The 27,224-nt window shown below is 44.0% G+C and overlaps 1 protein-coding gene across 2 annotated transcripts in view; it reads right to left on the bottom strand.

Annotated features, from left to right (window-relative positions):
• Positions 1-27,224, bottom strand: part of Dnhd1 (dynein heavy chain domain 1) — a 69,044-nt gene that overhangs the window by 26,552 nt on the left and 15,268 nt on the right. For both annotated transcript variants that reach the window (XM_076939884.1, XM_034490500.2), the window contains exons 10-21: positions 23,891-24,153; positions 23,557-23,800; positions 13,991-14,148; positions 12,810-12,935; positions 12,445-12,721; positions 10,737-10,864; positions 10,444-10,642; positions 9,975-10,069; positions 9,197-9,404; positions 3,480-3,605; positions 3,030-3,127; positions 41-2,921 (exon numbers count right to left, since the gene is read on the bottom strand). In XM_076939884.1, coding sequence (XP_076795999.1) covers positions 41-2,921; positions 3,030-3,127; positions 3,480-3,605; positions 9,197-9,404; positions 9,975-10,069; positions 10,444-10,642; positions 10,737-10,864; positions 12,445-12,721; positions 12,810-12,935; positions 13,991-14,148; positions 23,557-23,800; positions 23,891-24,153 — 4,803 coding nt within the window. The remainder of the gene's footprint in view (positions 1-40; positions 2,922-3,029; positions 3,128-3,479; positions 3,606-9,196; positions 9,405-9,974; positions 10,070-10,443; positions 10,643-10,736; positions 10,865-12,444; positions 12,722-12,809; positions 12,936-13,990; positions 14,149-23,556; positions 23,801-23,890; positions 24,154-27,224) is intronic.

Raw genomic sequence — 27,224 nt, 5'->3', positions numbered from 1 at the left:
ATCCCAGCTCTCTCAAAAGCCAACCTTTTTACCTTCCTACCTTTGGTGTGTAACTTCTCTTCCTCGAATAAGTGTAGATGAGGGTCAAGTAGAGCACGCAAGATGCGCACCAGGCTGGTGACTTCTGCCACACCTGGGCAAACAGCCTGATGCCCATGTACTTGTAGCTGAGAACTGGCACCTATGCGGGTAAGGAATCGGAGCACTGAAGGCACAAGCACTTCAGCTAAGTGGTTGAGCTCAGCGATTGTCTCTTGCTGTAGGTGGTATTCATGAGGCAGAGATGCCATCAAGACACTAAGCATGGACTGCCAAGTCTGTTCCCCACTACACCAGACGAAAGCACACCGGCCTAACGCTGTAGGAGACATGCTTGCTGCATCTGCCACCTCTATCAAGAAAAAGGTACCTAAGGGTCGTGCTATCTGTTGACCATTTGGGAGACTCAGCTGGGGATGGTCAGTCATGAGGCAAGTGACAGAGTCTATCCATGCATGATTAGGGGCCCCATCACATATTATCCATCGCTGGATCCCCGTGAATTCCTCTGATGGCTCTTCTGTGCCCACACTCTTACAATAAGGGGCCGCATTAAGGACCTTAGGAAAGATGCCATAGTGCCAGGAGGGACCTTCTGACCACCCTAGGTATTCTTGGGAGTTGAGCACACTAGGATATAGGCGGACGATTTCCACAGATTGGAAACCCTTGGTTGAGATGTGTTCCATGGCTGCCAGCCGATTCTGAATCTTAAATAAGCTCTTCCAACAAGTACTCTTGCCACTGCCTGCCGGGCCCAGGAGCAGAATGCCAGAGGCCCGGCTTAGGGCCTGACTGAGCTGCTCCAGAGATGTCAATGTATTAGCGGTGGGGAACAGGCCTAACTGCTGGAGTTCTTCTACCACTACTGACTTCATCAGTCTATGGGACACAGGCTCTGCTAGCACATGGCTAGCATTAGGAAAAATCCCACAGAGCAGTTCTTGGAGCTTTTGTAAGCGGAGCCCATCAAGAGTGCTGAACAGTGGTGAATGCAACAGAGCACGCAGTAGGGCAGCCTCCTCGGAAGCAGCTGGGTTGTAGGGCTGCTGGAACTTTTCTTCTTCGGATATATTTAGTGTCTGTATTGTGTGTTCCAGTACCTGCTTGAGCAGTGGCAAGCGGGAGGGCAAGTTCCCAGACACCAGCTCACGTTCGAGGGAAAATAATTTAGATAGGCGAGCAGCCATTCGGGAGGCATCCCGTACCCCTGCTGCCAGCAGGTTCAGCTCTGCCACTCGCTGCAGGTCAGGCAGTGCCAATGCCACAGGGCGCAGTAGCAGATACAGATTGGCAGGCATATCAGGACTCAGGGAATGAAATGTCAGGAAACAGCCAAAGCCAAGACGCACGGACACATGATGCTTCTCAAAAAAACCAGCACCAAGGAGTAGGGGTTTCATAGGTTTTATGGTACTTATGTTTTTGGAAGCTTTCCGATATAGCGGGGCATAAAGATGGTGCAGTTCATCCAGACGCTGGCCCAGGGCAGAGAGCAGACTAGAAGGTAGTTGGTGAACATCGTCTAACAGCAGCCAGGCCCCACCCTGAAGGGCACCATTCAGGTAATTTCTCAGACAGCGGAACTCTATCTGGGGCAAGCAGGGCATTAGTACCAGCTGGCGGCCCAAGGCCAATGCCAGGTTATTCACAGTTTCTGCCTTGCCCAGATCATCGTTGCCTAGTAGGGCCCCATAGGCTACCTCATTCAAGGCCAACAAGAGAGTAAATACTTGACGCTCATGCATCAGGCTAGGTAGAGGCCCCAGTTTGGGCCCTGTGTACTCATAATTGTACATGAAGGAGCGGCCAAGCACATCTATCCAGCATGCAGCTGGTGTCACAGAGGGCTCAGTAGATGCAATAGTCGTAAGACACTGCAGGGGGCTTTTGAGGTTCAAGTGAGATGAACCCAGGTGATACTTAAGTTGGCGGACCCAGTGGAAGTCTGTCAGATCACTGACCTTGTTCTTCTCCAGAAGTTGTGCTATATCCCTATGAGTCACTGCCTTGACCAGCAGAGTACTGAATAGACTAGTCTGGCGAACAGAAGGCAGAGGTTGCTCACCCTGAGAGCTCCTCTGAGATCGTATAAATTGCACCAGTACCTCAAGGTTGTGTACATGTATGGAACTCATGTGCATAGTCCTTGACTCAAGCAGAGCCTCCTCCATCTCAGCTCGCCACACTACCTCCTCTGCCACCAGTATGCACTGCCATGGAAACACTCGGATTGCATCTAGCCAGTGCTGGACATACAGTTGCATGGGCGTCTGTCTTTGTTGAGGCCTTGCCTTCAGTTCCTTAACGAGGGATGGGCCTTGAGCAAGGCGGGTGGCCACACAGCTCTGCAGCAGGCTCACTATTACAAACCGCAGACACATCTCCAAAGAGGCTAACCACTTAGGAAGATCTGGATGTAGAGGAAGGGGCTCCTGAAGCTTCACTTCCTCTCCATGTGCCCCTAGCACAGCAACTGTCTCCACAGTCTCTGTACTTGAGCTTGAATCCTGGTTATTACTTTTCTTATTAGTTGATTTGAACTTGAAGTTCACAGCTTTAATGTAAGGAAAGCAGCGCTGTGCCCATAGCTGGGCCTCACAGGTATCTAGAGGGGCAGCCAGCAGGGCCACCAGCTCACTGTCACTGAGGAAGAAAAGGCGGGGGAAGTTGGCACACACCCCGTAGAGGACATCCTCCAGGGCCATGGTGATGGCCTCCAGCTCTCCTGATCCAGCTTTCAGTAGCTGCTGTAGATGCTGGCCTTGGAAGTAAGGGCTCCTCTTGGAATTGGGCACTATAAGTGACAGAACCATTGGGTCAGCCACAGAGATGCGCATTAGAGTCCGATACTGATCATCCATGACCTTGAAACGAGCATTCTGTGGTGAGAAAGGTGGTAAGTGAGGGAGATGTGACAGCTCCAGTCTCCATCCAGAGCCCTGATACTCAGGAGCACTTGCCCAGTCTGCTTTCATTCCCTTCCTTACCAGCTCGGCAGCAGGGAACTCGATCTTCATCTCATGTAGAACTTTATTCAGAAAAATCCACTTCTGCTGGAAAGCCACCCACACCTCCAGCAGGGCGCCTGTGGTGAGCATTCCGAGAAATATGTGAGAGAGTATACGGGTCTCATACCTGAGCGGGTCCAGCATATGCCTGACTCTCCAGTGACCCATCAGCCCAACAGAAACAAGCTGCTCGGCAGAGTCCAAGGACCTTATTAGAGGAAGTAAAACATTCACTGGAAATGAAGACCTGGTCTCATTAAACCAAGAAGGAACCTGGGAAGTCCTTACTTTGTCTTAGCAAAATATTTACTCTATCGTCTCAGATTCTTATCTGGCCTTGGGAAAGTTACTTACATCTTCAATCCAATGTCCTCTGGGCCAGTCTACATCACGTTCCACCCATCCACCCAACTAGAGCCCTGTACTCACCCAGGCCATACATGATGGACACCCACTCTAAAGCTGTTTTATGCAACTGTCCTGACTTTTGGATGGCTAGGATCTTGAATAGTGCCTGGAGACTGTTCTGGATGGCATCTTGCAGGCTGCTGTAGTCTAAGGAAGAAAGAGATGCACTGTTAAAGTTTAGCTAAGCTGGTATTATTCCAAGTGAGTCAAGAGAAGGGGCTGGGGCAGAAAAGAGTAGTACATCTTGACTTTTTTGGAGCGGCAATTACTTCAATACACTTTCTGTCTTCAGAGACTGCATCAGCCCTTGGAAATATGGTAGAGAACTGATATCTTAAAACAGACTATGGGAAGACTCTAAACAGCTGATTTCTCCTGCTAGATATTGTCATTCTTGTCTAGTTCTATAGACTTCTTTAAGGCATCAGAGCCTTCATACTAGAAAAAGGCCTCACAGATCCAAGTCCCTATACAGTATGCATTCAGCATGAACGCCCATTCTAGGATGACTGAGATCCTGGTAGAAAAGTTGAGACTAAATGTTTTTCTCTTGATTTTAGCACTTAGTTCCTTGGTGCCACTTAAAAGATTCCCACAGATTTGTGTGAGACCAGGCCTGAGTAAGGCAGAGACAATACCTAGGTCAACGACAGAATGGAAAGAGAGTGGTTTGGATAAATTTAGGACTCTCTAAATAAATACCCACATTTGAAAGAAAACAGAATCTTCATCTCAGAGTGTTTCTAGAGAAAATAATATTGGAATAGTTTGGGTCCTCTGTTTTATCCCCCTTTAAGTGACCCCTGAATGGAGGGGGCATAAAGGCCCATCTGTAGTGCTTGTCTAAGGAATATGGAGCAGACTACAGTTCCCTAGAGCTACCTGAAAACTTGTAAGTCACATATCCTTTGTACTCAAGACCTCAGATTCTCATCTGACCCTGGAGAGGTTAAAGAGGTTGTGTGAAGTCTGCCAACATATTATATACTTAAAAAGAAACATCCCTTGGGGGGTATTTTCTATGTTGAACTATCCTTTTCATATATTTCCTTGCTTTTATTTTGCTAAGAATCTAAGGTGGGGAGTAGTGTCACCCCTATAAGAACATATCTTCCCTATAAGAACATATCTTCTTGGTGTAAGAGTTAAATATATAAGGTTTCACCATCTCATTCAAACAAGTGAAGTCACTAGTTTCATGGTGCATGGCAACCACAAAATGAGTCCTTGATTAATACACCCAGAGCTGATTCTGAAGCCTAGTACAGAGAAAGGGAAAAAAAAAAACCCATAGGGAGTAATCCAAGTTTACAGTACTCTGTGTGAATTGGAGCCAGAGGGATAGCTGGACAGAAAGTAGGCTAAGGACTGTGAACTCTAGTGAAGTTGAAGGAAACCACATGTTAAAGTTATAAAGTTATTCCAAACCACATTCTGCACATGGAAGCATAAGGATTCTGATCATACTAGAAAAGCCATATCCTCCTCCTGTGACAAACTCGCACTGCCTACACATTTTCCCCAGGTAGACTTCTAAGTAGCCTGACTGCATCTACTCTTCTCATCCCCTGCTACTGTCATGGCATCAGCCATTATTGTTTTTCACTTGAGTTACAACAGCTGTCTCCCATCTCTGTTTCTTTGCCTCTCAACTCTCAGTATTGAATTGAAATCTGACCTTATCACTTTCCTACAATAAAACATTTTCTATGATTTAAATGTTACCAAATACATTCTTTTGTATGATCTCAGCTTTCTAACTTCATGTGCCTATTGCCTATCTCTAGCCTCAGTGAATTGGAAAGTCCTCTTTATCATAGATATACTGACTGTATAAAGTTTTGTTGCTATGATGAATTGCCTGGCATACACAACTAAGGAGAAAGAGAATTATTTTAGTTCATCATCTCAGAGGTTTTGCCAATCATGGTGGGGAGGGTAAACACAGCGGCTTATGTCATGATAGCCAAGAAACAGCAAAAAGGGGAAATGGGAAGAGCCAAAGCAAGACGTGGCTCTCAAGGACACATTGCCAATGAACTACTTCCTCAATTAGGTCTCATCCCCTACTTCCTACCATCCAACAATGCCACTGCACTATGAATTTATCAAGGGATACAATCACCTCCCAAAAGCCTATCAGCTGTCAAGCAAACTCTCAATACATGAGCCTGTGGGATATACTGCATATTCAAACCACTACTATGGTACTGTCTAATGATCGAAATTCAACCAAGCATCATAAATCTCAGGCTAGTCTTTAGAAGATTCCAGCATTTTTGCTCCAAATTAAAGCATATGCCTGATTAAATGCAAATTAACTGAATGTGCTTGAAAACCTATTTGTGTGAATTATGTCACAATTTTAATTAAATAATCTAATCTAACAGAGTGGTGTCTACTGAATTATGTATGAGAAAATGTTTCTAAAGAAACCATAGTAGGCTTAGGTAAAGGTGAGCTGATAAAAAGCTCTTGTTCTTAGAACAAAATGTTAGCATGTAAATGTGCATGCATATGTTTTAGCTAAAATAAAAATCTCAAATCCTTCAGCTGACATTCATTCTGAAGCCAAGAAAAAAAAAGCCAGGTTCAGAACTAAGTCTTTTATTTAGGAGAGATGACAGAGGTTCTGCTTAGTCAACAAAATGACTGACTGGATATTAGGTCTATCTTGCACCTTACTGACATAAATTGGTATAGTTATGCTCTAACTGTATTTTGAGAGAAAAGTTTTATTTTAACAGGAAGGGTGATATGTAGGAGGAGCTAAGGTGGGAGGAGTAAGGAGAAGAGAAGTAAGGAGAGGAGGAGAAGGAGAGGAGGAGCTAGGTGATGAGAGAGAAAGAGAGAGGGGCCAGACATGGAGGCAGATGCTCACATGTCTCTGCCAGTCAAAGATAGTCGATATATCTAGATTGGGTATTAGGTTACACTTCTGATTGATATTGAGCATTACCAAACTTATAAAGCAAAAAGGGAAAGGGGGCATGGGATAGGGGTTTTCTAGGGAGTGGAAATGGGGAAAGGGGATGGCATCTGAAATGTAAATAAAATATCCAATAAAATAAAAATCTCAAGTGCTATTTACCCACTTATCATGATTACAGATATTAACTAGCTTCTTGGATTCACTTGGTACCAATTATGCTCAATAAGAGAGATTCCCCTCTACTAGCAGTCCCCACACATCTTGGATGCTTTTTGTCAGTTAGCTTCAGTTCTCAACTTGACGTGTCTGGAAGAAGGAAGTTCAGTTGAGGAATTCCCTTAGTCTGTGGGCATGTCTGGGGCTAGTTTCTCGGCTGCTGATTGATGTAGGGGGCTCCTCCTCCTGTGAGCAGCACCGGACCAAGGTGGGCCTCAGTTATATAAGCCAGGTCAGTGAGGAAGCCAGAGGAGCAGGCCAGTAACAATCACTCACTTGTGCTCTTTGCTTCAGTTGCTGTCTCTGGATGCCTACCTTGAGTTCCAGCCTTGGCTTCCCTTGATGATAGAATAATCCCTTGATTATTCTTTTGATAAGCTAAAGAAACCCTTTCTTCCCCCTAAGTTGTAAAAATGCTGTTCCCCTATGTGGCATGCTTTTCTCACCTTGCAAGTCTGACAAACTCTTACTTCTTCAAAAGTTAGTCTGAGGCCTCTGTCTTAAGTTGTACTTCTCTCAATATCTCTGGTTCTTTGAGCTGGTGTCCCTCTTACCTACTGTCCTCAGTGTAGGCATAATGTTATTGTGCACTGTGTAACGATTAGCCTTGTATTATTTAAATGCTGATTTCTCTGCCTGGTACTTGGTCGCAACCCTTATTCTGAGAATCTCTTATCTTAATGTTGTGTAAATTGCTCCCCAATTATTCCCTGGTTGGTTAATAAAGAAGTGACTGAGCAGGGGGAGAAAAGGGCTGGAAGGTGGGAGGAAAGAGAGGAAGTGGGGATTCACCATTCGGAGAGACTCCAGGAGACATCATGAGAAAACACCTGGAGCCCAGAGATCCAGATCCGAGTACTCAAATGCAAGTCTCACTGGGATTTTGACTGGGAAGTAGCCAGATTAATTTAGAGGATTAAAATGAAGTAATATTGCTCAGCTGTTGGATCCTTAAAGCTTGTTAAATAAACATAATAGTCCAGTCTCAATTATTTGGGAGCTAGTTGGGTTAGGAGGAAAACTTCAAGGAACACTCATTTAAAAGCCATTAACACCTCAGTATTGTGGTCTATCATGCATTTAAATGTATGGTATTGTCAGTTTCTCACTGGGATGTAAGATAGCCCATGGCCTTAATAAGAAAAAGAATAAAAGAAAGAATGACTCTTTTTCTTCAACAAGGTGGACAGTTGGTAGACATACAGATCTTCTTGAAGACTCTGATGTGCAAGACCATCATCAACCTCAAGGTTGAACCCAGTGACACCTTGACACTATGGAGATGGTGAAGGCCAAGATCCCAGACATGAAAGGTATACCATCTAGCCAGGAGTGGCTAATATCACTGACAAGCTTCTGAAAGACGGCTGCGCCTGACTACAACATCCAGAAAGAGTCTACCTGGTGCTATGCCTGAATGGTGGCCTCATTGAGGCATCCTTTGCTCAGCTCCTCCAGTACAACTGTCACAGCCTGCTGCAAGTGCTATGCATGCCTGCAAACCCATGCTGTCAACTGCCACAACAAGTGTAGCTACACCAACAATTTGTACCCCAAAAATGAGGTCAAATGAGGTAGGGGCCCTGCTTGGCCTGTTGCTCAGGTCCAATAGGGGTTTCTTCTGTCAACTGGGAGAAAAAGAAAGACTGAAATGAATGAATGAATGAATGAATGAATAATAAAATCAGCAGGGTAAAATCCGGAGGACAGAGCATTGATAGGTGGAAATAACAAGAAAGTTTTTAAAGATGTATTTGGGGGCTGGAGAGATGGCTCAGTGGTTAAGAGCACTGACTGCTCTTCCAGAGGTCCTGAGTTCAATTCCCAGCAACCACATGGTGGCTCACAACCATCTGTAATGGGATCTGAGGACAGCAACAGTGTACTTAAATATATAAAATAAATAAAGCTTTAAAAAAAAGATGTATTTGTTTTACACGTATGGGTGGTGTGTGTGTGTGTGTGTGTGTGTGTGTGTGTGTGTGTGTGTATGTGTGTGTGTATGTGTCTGTCTGTCTGCCTGATGCCTGTGGAAGCCAGCAGAAGGCACTGGATTGCTGGACTGGAGTTACAGATGGTTGTGAGGTATCATGTGTTGCTGGGAATTGAATCTAGGTCCTTCAATACAGCAATAAATGCTTTTAACCACTGAGCCACCTCTCCAGCCCCACAAGTAATATCTTAGGGGTGACCAGATGGCTCAGCTAGTAAAAGGTGCCTGCCACTGTCAAGCCTGATGGCCTAATTTCGATGCTCTGGACCTACATGGTAGAAAGTGAACTAACACCTGCAGGTTGTTCTTTGATTTCAATATATATACCATGACATACAAAATCTTTTTCTAGTACACCAGAAAAGGAACTTTGCTGAAGGAACCATGCATCAACTATAGGAGGAACGTGTGTGTAAAGAGTTTCTGCAAAGATTGAGATATTAAGGGAGCTTGGTAGATACTATTTCACAACATACAGATGCCTCAGGTTATCCTTAAGGATGGGGCCTGACTACGTGAGCCATGTTTGACAGGAATTGGTAGATGAAAAGAACCTTTAGCTGGAGGCATTCATTGGATCATAAAGCTGAGACTCACTTGAGAGGAGGAAGGTGCCACTATCCTTGCCCACTAACTCCCACTGGGGGCTTCGGAGTGCCGGCCTTTTGGAGCGCTCTGAGGTTGGGGGCTTGTAGGGCACATGCAGGATGAAGTTGAGCAGGCGCAGCTGGCGCCCCTCCCAGTACTGCTGCATCTGCTGTAGGCTCTCTTGGGCTTGAATTCGTTCCTTATCACACTGCCAGACCTGGAAAAGGTATGTCTCAGAAACCAGAACTGGCTAGTGACTCCAGAAGGACAGCCTAGAAACTGGGCCCTGAGGATTGGGTCTGAGATAAAACCCAGGGGCCTGAGGAGTAGAAGTCTCAAAAATGAAGGAGTAGTAGGACCAGCAGGCTTCAGCAATGTGCTGGCAGCAGCAGCAGCAGCAGCAGCAAACTATTAACACTTGGCCCAGTATTGCTGCTTCCACTGAGTAGACAATACCCTAGTCAGCCTGTGCCTCTTAGGGATCAAGTAAACATTGGCAGACATTTGTCAGTCTATGTGCCCACAGCTTTGAGGCTGCCACTCACTTCCTTCCAGCAGGGGAAGCATTTAGTCAGATAAGGGCCTGGAACTGCCCATCAGATACTCATCTGCAGATGAACAAGGACTCTTCCTACTCTCCAGGACGTGCGTGACCCAGTCCCAACTTCCCTCTTACCTCCATGTCACCCACTGTCCCCACAGCCCCAGGGACTGCATTATAGGCCTTGGCTGGCTTCAGTACACATTTTTCACTCCAACCCCCTCCACTCCTTCTTGTGAACCCCACCTGATTGATTCGGTCTGCGAAATCCAGCAGTGGACAATTGAGCAGCTGGCCCAGTGTAAGGAGGTTCAAGCTTTGTAGACCACCCAGCCCTAACACTGGAATAGAACAGACTGGTCAGAACAACACCCAGCACATGGCTAAACGGAGCCCATATCCCAGAGCTCATTTCGACCTTGAGCCCAGACCAGCTTGGACTATAGCTCAAGATCAGGAGTACAACCCAGAGCCAAGAACCCAGAGCCAAGGTCCAAGGCACAACGCAACCCCAAATCTGAGACTAGTCCCCATTGATTGAGAGGACCCTGTGTTGTAATGAGCCAGCAGAGGAAAGTGTTTCCTTTGGCTGAAACGAGTTTAGCATGTGTGGGAAAGAGGAGGATGAAACAATGTTTCTAGCAGAGCAGCAGGGAATTGCTTCCAAACACTGTGTTTTTTCCCATTCCCCTCCCCTGTTTCTAACCAAACACACCTCTCAAGAGGGATTGGGTATTAACATCCTGCAGCTGGAGGCTGCCCAGCTTGATAAGCAAGGGCAGGTTGGCTCGAAATTCCTCTAGCATGCGCATACAGCGTTGTAGCACAGGGCTTTGCTGCCCCAGGGCTGTGCTGAGCCTTGCAGCCTCTGTCAGCCATTCATCGGTCTTCTCCCGGGCCATAGAAAGGTTGAACTGTATAGAAAAGAGCTCCTTGTTAGCCTGACACCCTCCCACCTCCACCTGCCAACTTCTGCCCCAGACCAGAGCTCCGGGGCAGTGTCAGCACCTTGCTAAAAGCCACACATTTCCACTCGCTGAAGTTTTCAGCGATAATCCGGTAAAGCCGCCAGATGCGCTGCTGCAGTACTATAGGCCGGTTCCCACAAGCGGGTGCAGACATAGGAGACTGATACCCTGTGGAAGGAACATGGCTGGCTGAGACTTGGGTTGTTTCGGGGAGTGGGGGAATGGATCAATCAAAAGCCTATAATGAACAAAAGTCCAGAAAAAGAGATGAGGTGCGCCTATGTAAATGTCTCAGTTCAACAGTGTAAGTGGGGCCGCCCAAAGAGCAATGATTTCAAAGAAAGGATTTTTGAGGAAACACCATAGTGGCAAACTAAAAGGGCTTCCTCTCTACCCTACGCACCCACTCAGTTCCAGCTACAGTGGACTTGATCTACACCAGGTACACTCCCTGTTGCCAGAGCCTTTGGCCTGCAGTTCACTTTTTTATGGGAAACTCTTGCCACAAAGAAACACCACTCACATCATCACCACCTCCAACTCTAAGTGCTTGCTGCAGCAATACCTTCTTCATGAGGCCAATGCAGACTATCCCATAAAACACTGTTCTCTAACCATCTGGAATTTTCAGACACTCTTTCTTGTTCTGCTGTCCTCCCCACCCCACGTTGTTACCTATCACTTTCTAATATGTAATTTAGCTATATTTGATAACTATTATTTATCATCTTCCTTCTCTAGCTGCAATGTTGGTTTTATTATAAGAGATGAATTGCCATTTGTTTGTTGGTATACTTTAAGCTCAGTACATAGACACTAAGCAAGTAAGTGTTGAATGAATGGTAAGTGAATGAACACTCAGAAATTGAGGATGGTTATTAAATCATCAGGATCTAAAGTACTAGAATTAGGTGAGGAGTTGAGAACAGAAGGAAGTGCACACACTGCTATGCAGTTCCCCGGGCCTAGCACCACATGGCCTGAGTCCTCTACCCTGCTTTTCCACGACAATCCAAACTCCTAACAGGAAGGGTTGAGTCTATGGTTGACATCAGTTAGAAAATGGACTGAAGGCTTCTTAGTACTCTGAAAAAAAAGTTCCTGATGAAGGATGGTTCTAGAGTTCTAGAGCATCTCCTAGCCCACCTAGCCCAAAGGCCCAGTTGATAACTGACTAAGGAACAACTCATAATGCACCCTTTCAAGAGGTAAGTGACTGCGTAGGGAAAAGAGCCCAAACAGAAGGGAATCAGCCTAGCTGTACACCTGGAGAGAAAGCTGGTCTCCTCCTGGGGAATAGTGAAACTCTCACCAGCCTTTTCTCTAGATATGTTGGCTGGAGGCAGTGGTCAGCAACCACATCAAGATTTTATTTCCACTATTCTTATCTATGACCTGCTGCTTAGAATAGGACAACGCTGACCAAGGCTACACACAGGTTACATTTTACAATGAGTGTACACATTTCTTCTGAATCAGCATTCAACCCTGGCCCCATCACATTCTAATGAAACATTAAGCTGTTTGCTTTCCCTACCAGACTGTTAACTTCCTGTGTCCACTAAGGTAACAGCTAAGACATGTAACAAATGAGGGTTTTGTCCTCCGATTATGAAAGAGACCAGGGGAGGTATATGATTCCCAAGTCTTGCTTTGAATCACAGAAGACACAAGATGCCAAGTCCCAACCCTTATCTTAGTTGGAGGGTCCCTCCCAGGGTGAAAGTGGAGACAGTGACAATCAGTACCAGTGAAGGTGCGGTAAGCATTGCACAGGGCATTGAAGTTATTGAGTGTGGTCAGGAACTGATTCTCCAAGGCACCAAGCTGTTGCTGAGTACTCCTCTGTTCTTGTGAAGGATCCATAAAGGGACCAGACAGTGCCTTCGCCAGCAGGCCTTGCAGCTCTGCCAATGCTGCTGCTATCAGCTGCTGTAGCTTGGGCACAATGGCATGTCGCTTGCTGAGCAGGAACTCTGAAACCTGGCTTCTCTCAAATTGAAATACCTCCCATAAATCCAGAAGCTGTGGGGCAAGCAGAGGACAGTTGAGGTATGGTTATAGAGGAGGGAGGCCAGGAGAGATCGAATGGTTCCTCATAGTGTTCTCTTACCGCGATGTCTAGACTCTCATTCTCAGCGATGAAAAGGGCACAGTGGTTTCGGATGATGTCATGGAGTGATCGGACATATTCCACTTCCTCCTCTAGCTGGCAGTATTGCTCATTGGCTTCACTCAGCTGCGGAGGTGATAGCATGAGACCAGCACCCCAACAACCCTGCTTAATTTTTTGGACTCACCCTCAAATGGAAACCCCATCTTCCAGAGTAGGCGTCTAGAGGCTCCAAACCCAGCTCCAGCCTTTAAACCATTTGAGATTAGGAGGACTTTCTAGGATCAGACTTGCTTTTGACTCGGGTCTTAAAGTCTAGTTCTTATCTCCCAGACCTGATGACAGGACAATATATACCTCACAGACTAATTTTCCCAAGATACAAAGACACATCTTTGAAAGCAGTGGCTCTCATCCTTCCTAAAGCTGTGACCCTTTAATACAGTTCCTCATGTGTGGTAACCCCAACTATAAAATTATTTTTGTTGCTACTTCATAACTGTATTTTCACTGTTAAGAATCATAATATAGGCCGGGTGGTGGTGGTGCACGCCTTTAATCCCAGCACTTGGGAGGCAGAGGCAGGCGGATTTCTGAGTTCGAGGCCAGCCTGGCCTACCGAGTGAGATCCAGGACAGCCAAGGCTACACAGAGAAACCCTGTCTCAAAAAACCAAAAAAAAAAAAAAAAAGAATCATAATATAGCCAGGCAGTGGTGGCACACACCTTTAATCCCAGCACTTGGGAGGCAGAGGCAGGCAGATTTCTGAGTTCAAGGCCAGCCTGGTCTACAGAGTGAGTTCCAGGACAGCCAGAACTACACAAAGAAAACCTGTCTCGAAAAACCAAAAAAAAAAAAAAAAAATCATAATATAAATATCTAATATGTGACCCCTGTAAAAGAGTTGTTTTACCCCTAAAGATAGCACAACCCACATGTTGAGAACTAATGTCTTAAAGCAAGATTCTCTCTTGATTCTTGGGGTCTGTTCCTGATATGAGGAAGCAGAACACCACATAAACAGGGCAAGAATCAGCAAAGACAGATGACGTAATGCAATCATGGCTTAAGATTGTCAAACCCCATATCGAACTCAACAAAGATCTAAAGAAGAGTGTGCTAAGCCTTTACACAGGCCGGGCCCTGAATACATGAGGAAGAAAGGCTGAGGAGAGCTCACTTTTTGGGAGCACTGTGCAATGGCATGGATGTCTGAGTTGATAGTTTGGAAGACCCGCAAAAACTCTGTCAGTTCTGTCATCAGCTGCTGATTACGGCTCCAGCACTCATTTTGCACCTGTTCAAGAATGTTCTTCCTCAAGTTATTTAACTTGGATTCTGAAAATAAGAGAATGTGGCATCAGAGGACGCATAGAAGTAGTTATGTAAAATTAATATACAAGAGAGAGTGAGCGAGACAGGACACTTCCTCATCATATGACAATAGAGGTAAGCATATAGATATAAAGGAACAATTATAAGGGGTTCTCATAGTGTGTTAAATTCTCTGAACTGCCTGGAGCACCCAGCCCTGCATAGTGAGGGCAAGTGGGCCCTGAGAAGGCTTGACAAGGCCTCTGAAGAGGAGAGTATTGAATCAAATGCACAAATAGCTCTAACACTCCAAGCAACATGGAAGTGCACATTCGTGAATCCTTGTCTGTATTCCTTTGGTGTCTTCCCTTCTTCTAGCAGAAGGGACACCAAGAAGAGGATTAAAGCTGCCTTTTTATGTTTCTTTTTTATTGGTTTGGTTTTGTTCTTTTGAATACATGGTCTTATTCTCATGTTCCACCAAGCCCAGCATATCTTTTGCTTTTGCAGATTTAAGAAAAGCAGTTGGGGTGGATATAGGGTTAGAAGATAATCTACGACAGGCAGTAGTGGCGCACGCCTTTAATCCCAGCACTTTGGGAGGCAGAGGCAGGCGGATTTCTGAGTTAGAGGCCAGCCTGGTCTACAGAGTGAGTTCCAAGACAGCCAAGGGCTACACAGAAAAACCCTGTATCGAAAAACCAAAAAAAAAAAAAAAAAAAAAAAAAAAAAAAAAAAAAAAAAAAAAACAAAAAAAAACAAAACAAAAAAAAAAAAAAAGAAAAAGATAATCTACTCTTAATAATAAGGACAAATTCATTGTCTCAGGAAGCAGGAATAAGGGGCTGTAGTGATGCCTCAGATGGGTAAAGGTACTTGCCAGCAAGCCTGACAACCTGAGTTCAGTCCTCAGCACCCTCACTGTAGAAGGAGAGAGTGACTCTCTTGAATATCCTCTGACTTTCCCACCCACATACTCATGCTTGTGCATACATCCACCATGACATGTGAGCACACGCACACAGAACAAATGTATAAATGTAATTCTAATTTTTATTTTTATTACTTTAATTGTATAGTGTGTGTGTGTGTGTGTGTGTGTGTGTGTGTGTGTGTGTGTGTGTGTGTGTGTGTGTGTTTGGTTGGGGTATGTGCAAAGAATTGTAGGTGCCAGAGGAAGCCAGATAGATTTGATTTCCTGGATGTATACCTGGGATACTGGGAACCAAACTCAGACCCTCTGGAACAGCAGTACACACAGCTCCCCACTAAGCTAGCTCTCCAGCACCAAGTATAATTTTTTTACAAAGAAGTCAGGAATAATATCCATATGATATAATTCACTGACTCTTAAGATCTCACTAGTTACAAAAAGTATCACTATTTTAAATACTACTAAAAAAAGAAAAAATAAACTCTGACACGCTGCAATGCTGTAATAACTTCTCAACTTTAGTTGTGTTAAAATAGGCATAGGATATCAAAATGCAATATAAAGATATTATGTAGCACAAATACAGTAGTGAGTACTTGTTATATGTCAGACATTATTTTAAGTACTTCACATGCATTAACTTGCTTTACCCTCATAGACTCCCTTTGAATATGCACTGTTGTTTATACTTATTTTATGAATAAGCACATAAAGGCTCAGAGAGGTTAACTGTACTTGGTCCACATTATGCAATGTAGAATAATGATTCATGCTTAGAGATCTTTGCTCTGCTCCATTATAGTTCAGGTTACAAACTATATTAGAGTTAGACATGTATACATGTAGTCTGTGGTATACGCATATATCATGCATATATATATATATGTATGATACTATAATTTTATTTTCTTTTATATACTGTAGTGGGTTGGACTGGTGTTGCTATATATTCAAATGCTAAATACTGGCCCAAGATCTGGTTGGCCCCAGATGAGGAGAACCTTACATACACCAAATGATGTTATGTAATCTTGCTCCCCAAGTTACCTTAGGATCCCTTATTTCCAACATAGAAACTGTACACAGGCCCAGTGGGATCAATGTTCTGCTAACATGCACACACGCGCATGCGCGCACACACACACACACACACACACACACACACACACACACACACACATCAATAAAAGGCCTATGGTTGGGTGGTAGATAGAGGTAAGTAGGTTTTCAGTTACCTGGCTGGGGGTTGCAAGTAGAGAGAGGAGAGGGAGAAGAGAGAAGATGAACAGAAGAGGAAGCCACCATAAGAGGAGATGGACCATGAGCATGTGACCAGGAGAAACAGCAAGTAACAAAGAATGTATGCCTGGGATGTGAGTTAGAACAGCTCCAAACTCATAAATAAAATACATGGATCACGTGTCTTTTATACGGGCTAGCTAGGATTTGTAATTCCTTTTACAATATACTATATAATATTATACAGACAGTAAACCCACCTACCCCCTATTAGCATCTGTACAACTGATAGTACAAGATTGAGTTTGGGGTCCCTTCCGGTCTGGGCCAGAGCACTGAACAGATCTTGGGTGGCAGCTCTGTCCCCAACCTCCAAGAACCCAGAGGAAGCAGGGATCCCAGGCGCTCTAACTTGGACAGTGTCTTAGAAACTAGTTCTCAGATCTGAGGCCTGGATCAGACCTCTGCCAGGTGTGCTGTTGTGTGGACCCCGGATTCCACCTGAGACATACTGGAAGGTCCACTCAACCCAGAGCCACAGAGGAACAACTGAACTCAGAGCGTCAGACAACATATCCTGAGATATTCTAGAGGAGACACTGCACCCAGAACAGCAGACACCTAGCTGGACTACTACCTTGGAGGCACCATATCCTGAGACATCCTAGAGGTACCACTGTAATCAGTGCAGCTGGAAAAGATCACAGAGACATGTGGACCCCTAGAAGATCAGACACAAGCTAGATAACTGGAAAGACAGGCTTCAGTCAGAGACAGCAAGAACAGGCAGCACTAGAGTTAACCAGATGGCAAAAGGCAAGAGCAAGAACGTAAGCAACAGAAACCAAAGTTACATGGCATCATCAGAACCCAGCTCCCCCATCAGAGCAAGCCCTGAACACCCCAACACACCAGAAAAGCAGGAATCAGAATTAAAATCACTTCTCATGATGATGATAGAGGGCTTTAAGAAAGACATAAATAACACTCTCAACGAACTTAAGGAGAGCACTGGTAGACAGATAGAAACCCTTAAAGAGGAAACATAAAAATCCCTTAAGGAATTGCAAGAAAATGCAACCAAACGGGAAAAGGAATTAAACAGAACCATGCAGGATCTAAAAATGGAAGTAGAAACAATAAAGAAATCACAAAGGGACAATACCCTGGAGATAGAAAACCTAAAAAAAAGATCAGGAGTCATAGACACAAGTATCACCAACAGAATACAAGAGATGGAAGAGAGAATCTCATGTGCAGAAGATACCATGGAAAACATTGACACAACTGTCAAAGAAAATGCAAAATACAAAAAGCTACTAACCCAAAATATACAAGAAATCCAAGACACAATGAGAAGGCCAAACCTAAGGATAATTGGTATAGATGAGGGGGAAGACACCCAACTTAAAGGACCAGTAAATATCCTCAACAAAATTATAGAGGAAAACTTCCCTAACCTAAAGAAAGAGATGTCCTTAAATATACAAGAAGCTTACAGAACTCCAAATAGTTTAGACCAGAAAAGAAATACTTCCCGCCATATAATAGTCAAAACATCAAATGTACAAAACAAAGAAAAAATACTAAAAGCAGTAAGGGAAAAAGGCCAAGTAACATATAAAGGCAGACCTATAAGAATTACACCAGACTTCTCACCAGAGACCATAAAAGCCAGAAGATCCTGGACCGATATCATACAGACCCTAAGAGAACACAAATGCCAGCCCAGACTACTATACCCAGCAAAACTCTCAATCATTATTGATGGAGAAACCAAAATATTCCATGACAAATCCAAATTTACACAGTATCTCAACACAAATCCAGCACTTCAAAGAATAATTGGTGGAAAACTCCAACACAAGGAGGGAAACTACAACCTAGAAAAAGCAAGACAGTAATCTTCCAAAAACCCCAAAAGAAGATAGTTACACAAACATATCTCCACGGATGTTAGCCCAAAAGCTTGGATTAGCAAAGACTCAACCCACAGACCACATGAAGCTCATGAAGAAGGAAGACCAAGAGGGGATGCCTCAGTTCTACTTAGAACGAGAAACAAAAATGCTCAAGGGAGCAAATAGAGAAACAAAACATGGAACAGAAACTGAAGGAGGGGCCATCAGGAGACCATTCCACCTGGGTATTCATCCCATGTACAGCCACCTAAGCTAAACACTGTTGTGGATGGCTGGAAGTGCACAATGTGAGGAACATGATATAGCTGTCTCCTTAGAGGTCTGCCAAAGACTAACACACTCAGAGGACGATGCTCACAGTTAACCACTGATATGATCAGGGGTTTCCCAATGGAGAACTTAGTAAGAGGACTGAAGGAGCAGAAAGGGTTAGTGACCCCAGGTGGAAAGCAATAATACCAAACAACCAGAGCCCCCCAGGGTCTAAACCACCAGCCTGGGAACACATAGGGAGAGACCCAAGACTCCAGAGGTATATGTAGGGGAGGATGGCCTTGTCGGACATAGGTGGGAGAGGAGTTTCTTGGTCCCATAAAAAAATGAACACACAGTGGGGGGGGGGGGGAATGTGAGGGCGGGGAGGGGATAATGAGGGGGAGTAGGTGCGGTCACTGCCTCATAGAAGCATGAGGAGGGGGATGGGATAGGAGGTCTCTGGGTGGTGGGAGGAAGTAGGGTACGGGGATAAAACCTGAAATGTAAATACTACAACCAATTTTAACAAGCGAAAAAAAAAGTCGTCAGAACCAACATCTTTTAAAAAAAATGTCAGCCCCCTGGGGGTGGGAAATTTTTTTTTTTTCTTGATACTAAAACTTGTTCTGAGAATTGTATATTGCAGAATACACAGCCTTGGTGTGTCTACTCATCAAGCATACTGAGCAGACCTACCCAAACCTCCGATGTCCTGGAATTCCATCTGGATTCAGTGAAGACACAGCATCAGAGGCTTATCAACTTACTCTTCCCCCCACCCCTCTTCTAAAATCTCAACGCCCTTAATCAGCTTGAAGAAGTTAAAGAAGAATCAGCGCCCCTATTCCCTGAGCTTGGGGACTAATGTGGTTAATAATGGTCTGTCTTTCTAGGGAAAAGTAGTGTTTTTGTTGGAACAGGGGGGGATTAGCTAGGACTTATTGCATAGCCATAACCTATTGGTAGAAATCTGTATAATTAGTATGAAGATGAAGTTATAATTTCTTAAATGGTACAAAATTTACTTTGATCTCAAATTTAAGGTTTTCATTGGTACGAGCCTCTTCTTAATATAAAAATGAGATGAATATTGATACGCTCATGGGCATTGTGCCTGTATAAAACATTTAGGAATACAATGCCTAGACCCAGCCCTTTTTTTTAACTGATTTGGGACGGTTAACCTATGAGTTAAGGGACTATAGCAAATTCATGGTTTTGAGTTTTCCATATTTTATTTAGAAATAGCTGAGAGGAGTGAACAGACAACAGTCCAGATTACCTTACATGGATAGTTGGTTTTCAAAACATCAGAAGTCCATAGAACTGATGCTACAAATATTTATATATTAATGTTCATTTTGATTAGAGACCTGTCTGCTCCTGACAGCTTCCTGTCGTGGATTCTAAGAAGAAATTGAGCATCCTTGGAGATACTCCAGTTGTGCGGTGACAGCCACTAGGCAAGAATTGCCTCTCTCCATCTACAGACAAATTACTGTCCAGAAAAGGACACACATGCAGAATAGTCGACTGATTATATCTGCCTAGACAGAGTAATCAGCCCTTAATAATCCTGCATCACTAAGGTCTGTCAGATGATTCTGGGCCAGAAGGCTGAAGATTTGATGCTCCAACGTTCGGTAGTATAGGGGCTTTTCAGGTGTTCAGTGGTCTCTATAAATTGGCTAAGTTTTAGAAGCTATGCTTAGTGCTTCCCATAACTTCAGTTAACTCAGTCATTCTGGATTTCTGATGGGGTTGAAGACCTATAGTCTCATAACCAATCCTGGCTATTTACTTTGAGAGAAAAGATCTGAGTAGATTGTTATCAGCTGACATTCATTCTAAAGCCAAAAAGCCAGGATCAAAAGTAAGTGTTTTAGTTAGAAGAGATGACAGAGGTTCTGGTTAGTCAACAGAATGATGGACTGGGTATTAGGACTATCTTGTACCTCACTGGTACAATTAGGAATAAGTATGCTCTAATTGTATTTTGAGAGAAAAGTTCTACTTTAACAGGAAGAGTGATATGTAGGAGGAGCTAAGTGGGAAGGAGTACTGATAGGAAGAGATGGAACAAGGAGAGAAGATGAAGAAGAGGAGAAGCTAGGTGATGAGAGAGAGAAAGAGAGAGGGGGCATGGAGGCAGATGTTCACATGTCTCCACCAGTCAAAGATAGTTTTTATATCTAGGTTGGGTATTGGGTTACACTTCTGATTGAGCATTACCAACCTTATAAATCCTTTGATTAACATTTTTTAAAAAATCATATAAAAGCAAAAAGGAAAGGGGGGGCATGGGACAGGGGTGTTCTAGGGAGGGGAAATGTGGAAAGGGGATGGCATCTTAAATGTAAATAAAATAGAAAATAAAAATAAATAAATAAATAAATAAAAGCAAAAGAAAAAAAGAAAACAAAAAAATATTTCTGAGAATAAATGCTGGGAAACATGTGGGGAAAAAAAAAAGAGTGAGTTTGCAGGGCAAACAGTTGAGATCCACCGTGAATGGCACATTCAGAGACTTGGAAAGAGTATACAAGAGAACTAGGCACCAAGAGACGAATCTGATGAAACCTACCATGAAGGAATTTTGAAGAGCACCTATGCTGAACAGAGCACCTCCCTTGGTGGTAATGGCCACCAGGCCACTGAATGCTGCTGCTGCGGTACCAGGAGGACCATGTGGGAGTGCAGCAGTAGTGTCACATGACAATGATGTGCTCAAGTGTTAGGGCTCCTTGAGTCCAAGAGCTGGGTGGAGATGAGCTGGAAAATGTTTGAGAGATATCAGAAGGAAGTAAGGGAAAGACTCGGTGATGAGTTGGGTGTGATGTATTTCTACCTTTCTCTGTTCAAGTGAGTTTGGAAAGAAAAGGAGCAGAATTAACATCGAGGATGGTCAGCTAGAAGACTGGAGCAGATAGAGACTCCTAGGGGAGTGCCAGAGAAAAGCCTGCCCAAATCAGGAACAGTAGAGAAAATGAACCCAGTCCTGCCTTGCTAAAAGAAACCCCTGTCCACGAGATGAAAGTCCATTAAAAACTCATGAGGTCTGTGCATTCATCTAGTAAGGAGCGACGGTTGGGACAGCTAGGAAGGCGGGTGCTATCAAAAGGCTCCCACCTTCATAAAGAAAGCAGGCCTCAGTGTGTGTGTGTGTGTGTGTGTGTGTGTGTGTGTTTGTCTTTCTGTCTGTCTGTGAGATGAGTCCAATATTTACTCCTGTAAGTAGGTACTATGGTTGAGCCTGTGTGAGGATCAAAACAGCCTCCATATTTCCTAAGGAAACAAAGCAATGGCTTTCGAATTCTCCACAGACCTCTCTGCGGCCAGATGGCTCACGGTCTAGGCACTTAGCTAGTATGTGACAGCATGAGCCGTACTTCTCACAGGAAGGAAGAAAGAGTAAAGGTGAGATGACAAAAAAAGAGACTATAAACCAGAGTCCTCAGATCCAAAGACATCAATAATTGGCCTTGACCTAGTAGAGTATGATGTAACAGGAGGACTTGGGGCCAGGGAGCAAGCCTATCATCCCAACACTTGGGAGGCAGAGGCAGGCAGAGCTTAGATTTCTAGGCCAGCCTGGTCTACAGAATGAGATCCAGAACAGTGAGAGAAACCATGCTTAGAAAATACAACAACAACAAAAACAACAAAATGAAACAAAAAAGAAAAGTAGATAGACTGAAGACGGAACAGACCAGAGTGCTCTTTAGTCCCACTTTTAAATGGAACTTTGGGAAGAGTTCCTTAAATGGTTCCCTGTGTTGATAGTAAGCAGTCTGCATAGTAAAAACTGTAGTGTGCTGTGTTGTGGCAGAAAGGAGATGAACCCAATATTTACAAGTCCTCCTGATCCCAAATGACTGGAGATACCACAGAGAGCAGAACATTAATCCCACTGAGCCTCGATGCAGTTTCTGTGTTGGAAATAAGGGATCCTAAGGTAACATAGAAGTGGTCAGCTAAGACAAGTGGCTAACCCAAGGTGTAAGAAAAAGACTTCATTAAACTCCCCAAGAGCTGCCACGGCAATAGGAGCCATGGTTGTGCTGATTCGGAAAAGCTCAGTGCTGAAGAAACGGCTCAAAGGTTGAAAGAACTTGCTGTCCCTGTAGAGTATCGAAGTTTGTTTCTCAGCACCCATGTTGGACATGACACCAGCTCCACTGAATCCAATACCCTCTTCTAGCCTCTGCTTGCACTTGCACACTGTACACACCCTGCACACGGTGCACTACACACACATGTCACGTGCGTGTGTACGCGCACTCGCGCACACACACACACACACATATATTTAAATGAGAAAGGAAAAATGCACAAAGAATACATCCCAGCTACACCAGCCTGCAACACAGTGGCACCAGACTCATCAGTGTCAAGAGGGCTGGGCCAGGCAAAGGAGTGCTATGCTCTGTAGATATTGTACAACCCAGGGGCTGCCCTGGTGCCAGGGTTCCCGTGGAAGCAAAAAGGGAGTGGAGAATACTTGAGAATAAAATTCAGTGGTGTTAAAAATTCTGAACTGACCAAATATTCAAAATAGACTGAGCTGGACCAGAGTGGCTGCTGTCAATGAGAAGAGTCTTCATTTAACTGGGAAGCGTGTGCTCTTTGCCACTGTCTACAGAGGTAGGACTGCAAGGTGAGGTAGGAACAGAGAACTCCTCATGCATGCAGATGGTGGGAGAAATTTTAGCATCATTACTCTCAAGAAAGGGGCATCCTAGATTCCCAAGCCTCTCTATGAAGAAATCCAAGCTCAGGCTAAGCTTCTTAGTCATATTTGGTTTGACCTTTCTTTACAAGAATAGAAATATTTTCATTAACTGGAACATGATTCCTAATGAATACAGGGAATTCCAGACTGGAACCCAGGAAAGCCAAAAAGAACCATACTTTTAATGGCAAAAAAAAAGGGGGGGTGGAGCTTGCAGGTAGAGCTTTGGAAGGCTCCAAAGTACAAAGAGGGACCTGAAGCCAAGGTTTCTGGAGGATATTCTAGCCCCGCGGTAACCCCTGTGTATGGAGGTAAGGAAGGAAGACATAGGGAAGACAAGAAGCACTTACCCAACTCTTCTTGAATTTCATGGCCACTCAGGAGCAACAACTTGCCTTTTGTCAGCAACTCGACAGGCATATTGGAGACACGTTCCTGCCACTTTTTCAGCTGCCTTACCAGTTTTACATAGTCATTGATGGGAGAGCCTCTCAGGTCCTCTAGCTTCTGAGAGGTCCAGGCTTTCAGGAACTCATAGATGCCTTCTACCCACTGGTGTTTACTGCAGAATTCCTGCACCTCCTGCCTCATGTCCTATGGGCAAATACGATGTATAAAGCAGAAGTCAGCAGCTATAGTGGGAGCTGGCAGCCAGCAGCCCATTCCTCAAACCTCTGCTCTCACCTCCAGGAGTGCCTGCTGTACAGCCAGTGCCTGTTGGATTCTAGCATTCTTGTCCAAGTCCTCCTGCACATGATCATAGTTGGGGTGCAGAAACTGACCCCGTAGCCGGTGCCCACGGACTTCCAGAACATCAGTAATTGCATGAGACTTCCAAGGCCACACATATCCTACGTTCGGGCCACAGAAGAGGCGAACAGCATCGCTGGCCTTTCCATGAAACTTGGGCATCAGGAATTCTGCATTTGAATCTTGGTCTTTGTTGTCTAGTGGAACACATAATAGTCTGTGAGAACTCTGTAAAGCCTTACACAAACCTTCTCTCTAACATGAATGCACACACTCACCACACACTATGCTCCTATTCCCTGCTTCTGAATGAGTCTAGACATACATCATCAACATTAATTAACACAGTACAGCAAATCCACAGGAGGGGATTAGCCAGAAGTCACATGCTGATAATAGAATTTGTCTAGTGTAAGCAGAAAGAGAAATTATTACAACTTATTAAGTGGTTTCAAAGTGATTAAGAGATGAGAAAAGCAAAAATACTATAGGCTGAGTATCTAGAGTCTGGCTAACTGGCACATCTCCTAACACTATCTCCTCTGCCTCAGCTTCTCCTGGCTACCAACTGTCTTCTCCAACACTGCTCTCTGACCCTGGAACCTCCACTTCTTTTCTCCAACTTAATTCTGAATTGAAAACTCAAGTGAATCTAATTGTCAGAAGCTATATCACATAGGCTGTCTGGCTGCAAGGAAACTGGGACGTGCGCTTTAGGGGTATTCTAGCCTCTACAGAGCAGAGTAAGAGAAACAGACGCATGTTGATTGAATATGCCAAGAAATTATCCTTGGGCCTGGCTTCTCCCAGTAACGTTTTAGGAACTGGTTAATTGCCAGTGTCAGTATTTTTGGTAAAAAGGTATGTCAGCAGGAACAGTTGAGAGCTCACATCTCAAAACTATAAGCAGGAGGCAGAGTACACTAGGAAGGGTGGGAGACTTCTGAAGCCTCAAAGTCTGTCTGCCTGACATGCCTTCAACAAGGCTACACTGTAGTATGATTTATTTTATGTGCCTAGCCCTTTAAAGGACCTGGTGCCCTTCAGTGTTGGTTGCCTTTTAGAATTGTGGGATCTAAAAAAAGCCTGCAGAAGCTGAGACAGAGGAATAGGATTAGGGTCAGAAAATAATAGGGTCCAGCTTGCAGAAGAGGGGAGGTTCCAGGAGATAGAGAGTAGGGTCAGAGATCAGGGTTAGAGAAGATGACAGTTGGTGACAGTTGAGCCAAGAGAAGATGAGCCAGAGAAGATATTGTTAGGAGACAGTAGAAGAACCTACACAAAGTAGCAGAAAAGAGAAACAAAAGCTACACCACACCTCCCATTCCTCCCCCAATAGTTCTACCAACAGAGGAGCAAATATTCAAGCATACAAACCTACAGGAGCCATTCTCCTTCAAACCACCACACTGACACATGAAGTCTACATTCAAACAATACCCATAATCCAACTAATTCTCCCCACATCCACCATCTACCATTTGACCAAACTCACCCAAGCCATGTCACTATTATCTTTCATTGCCATTGCAGAGGATAGCTTAGAAACATGGACTCCACTTGGCTTACACCACATAAACACTCCATTGCTAACAACCTGGGATCCCCACCTGCACTAAAATGTAGTTAAAGGGTAGACTCCACTTCAAACAACGTTATAGTTATAAGTTATTTCCCTTAGCAGCCTCTTGGTAACTCCTCTTTTGTAGTTTCCATTCAAACATGTTGCAGAATATTTCTAGGAACCAGAGGCAGGGCTCCAATCCATGTGAACCAGTTTTGGATTCAGGCACAGTAATATGTTTGGAGCTAACTTTTAGGGTAAATCCTCTATTTACCATTTATGCCTACACATAATTGGGCATGCTTATGATCAAAACCAGACTCAGCATGGGAAAGGACAGGCACAGCAAAGTTAGGCTTGTGTAACCCAAGCCTGTTGACTAAAACAAAGAAATCAACCACACTATGCCACTTAGCAGCTAACTCTTCTTCCTCTTAGTAAACTCTACAAAAGGAAGCCGCAAGCATGTGGTACTCTAGCTCGAGTGGCCTGCTGCCCCCTTACAGTGTGTCTTGTACTGTCTCTTTCAATAAAGCTCTTGATGCTTTGCTATTTGTGTGTGATCTTTCAATTCTTTCAATAGCATGGCAAGAACCTGGGAACTCCTGGGCCAGACAACAAGGCTAGGAAACACGACTGCAATAACCTTCCAGCCTTTTCTTGTTTAATAATACTTTAAAGCCTGTTCCACATAGAAACAATAACAATGTTAATGCCAGAAGGGATTCTACGATGATGGCAATAAAAACCATCTTGAAATCTCTGCAAATACTCACATTTTGAAAATGTCAAAGCAATTAAGAACTCAAATAGTTAATATTCTTAACAACTATAGAAAAGGCATGAGTCCCAAAGTACCAGTGAGTGGGCCAAGCCAATCATAGCCTCAAGATACCAGGATTTATGAGTATGTAAACACCAATACTTTTTGCCACTTAATCTAAATTTATTTTTGAAGATAATAATCTAAATTTACTTTTTGAAAATATGCTCCCAACAAGTGTGATCTATATACACAAAATACGAACTCCTTTTTCAGAACCTTTTCCTTCTTGTGAATGATTCCCTAAAACTAACTTCATCTTTCATTCTTCTTCATGAAGACATGCCAGTTGGCTAGAAAATAAAAAGGTATCTAATTCTTTTAATGATTTTTTATGACAGCATTATTACTCTAAGGAAAGGTGACATTGCCAGGCATTCTGGCACATGCTTTTAATGCACTCAGAAGGCAGAGACAGGTGGATCTCTGTGAGTTTCAGGCTAACTTGGTCTATAAATTGAGTTCTAGGAGGACCAAGGTTGTTGCACAGAGAGACCCTATCTTGAAACACCAAAAAAAAAAAGTGATGTCAAGATATATTTTCTTTCTGATGGTTGATAAAGTTGAGATTTTGGGCTGGAGAGATGGTTCAATGGCTGCTCTTCCAGCAGGCCAGGGTCGATTCCCTGCACCCACATGAAAGCTCACAACTGTCTGTAAACTCCAGCTTCAAGAAATGTAGCACCCTCGCAGAACACCAATGCGCAAATATCATTTTTAATTAAAAATTTTCTAAAAGTAGAGGATTAATATCTCAAATCCCTGATGAACTTCCTTATCAGAAATAACACAGTCACACAGGAACTAAAGCAGAAGTTGAGCAAGCAGAACTCATCAGACAAGCACACGTCAGGATAGCAATCAAATTCAACAGAAGATAA

This window comes from Arvicanthis niloticus, chromosome 1 (genome assembly GCF_011762505.2).
Source record: "Arvicanthis niloticus isolate mArvNil1 chromosome 1, mArvNil1.pat.X, whole genome shotgun sequence".
NCBI lineage: Eukaryota > Metazoa > Chordata > Mammalia > Rodentia > Muridae > Arvicanthis > Arvicanthis niloticus.
This window is presented reverse-complemented; position numbering and strand designations above follow the sequence as displayed.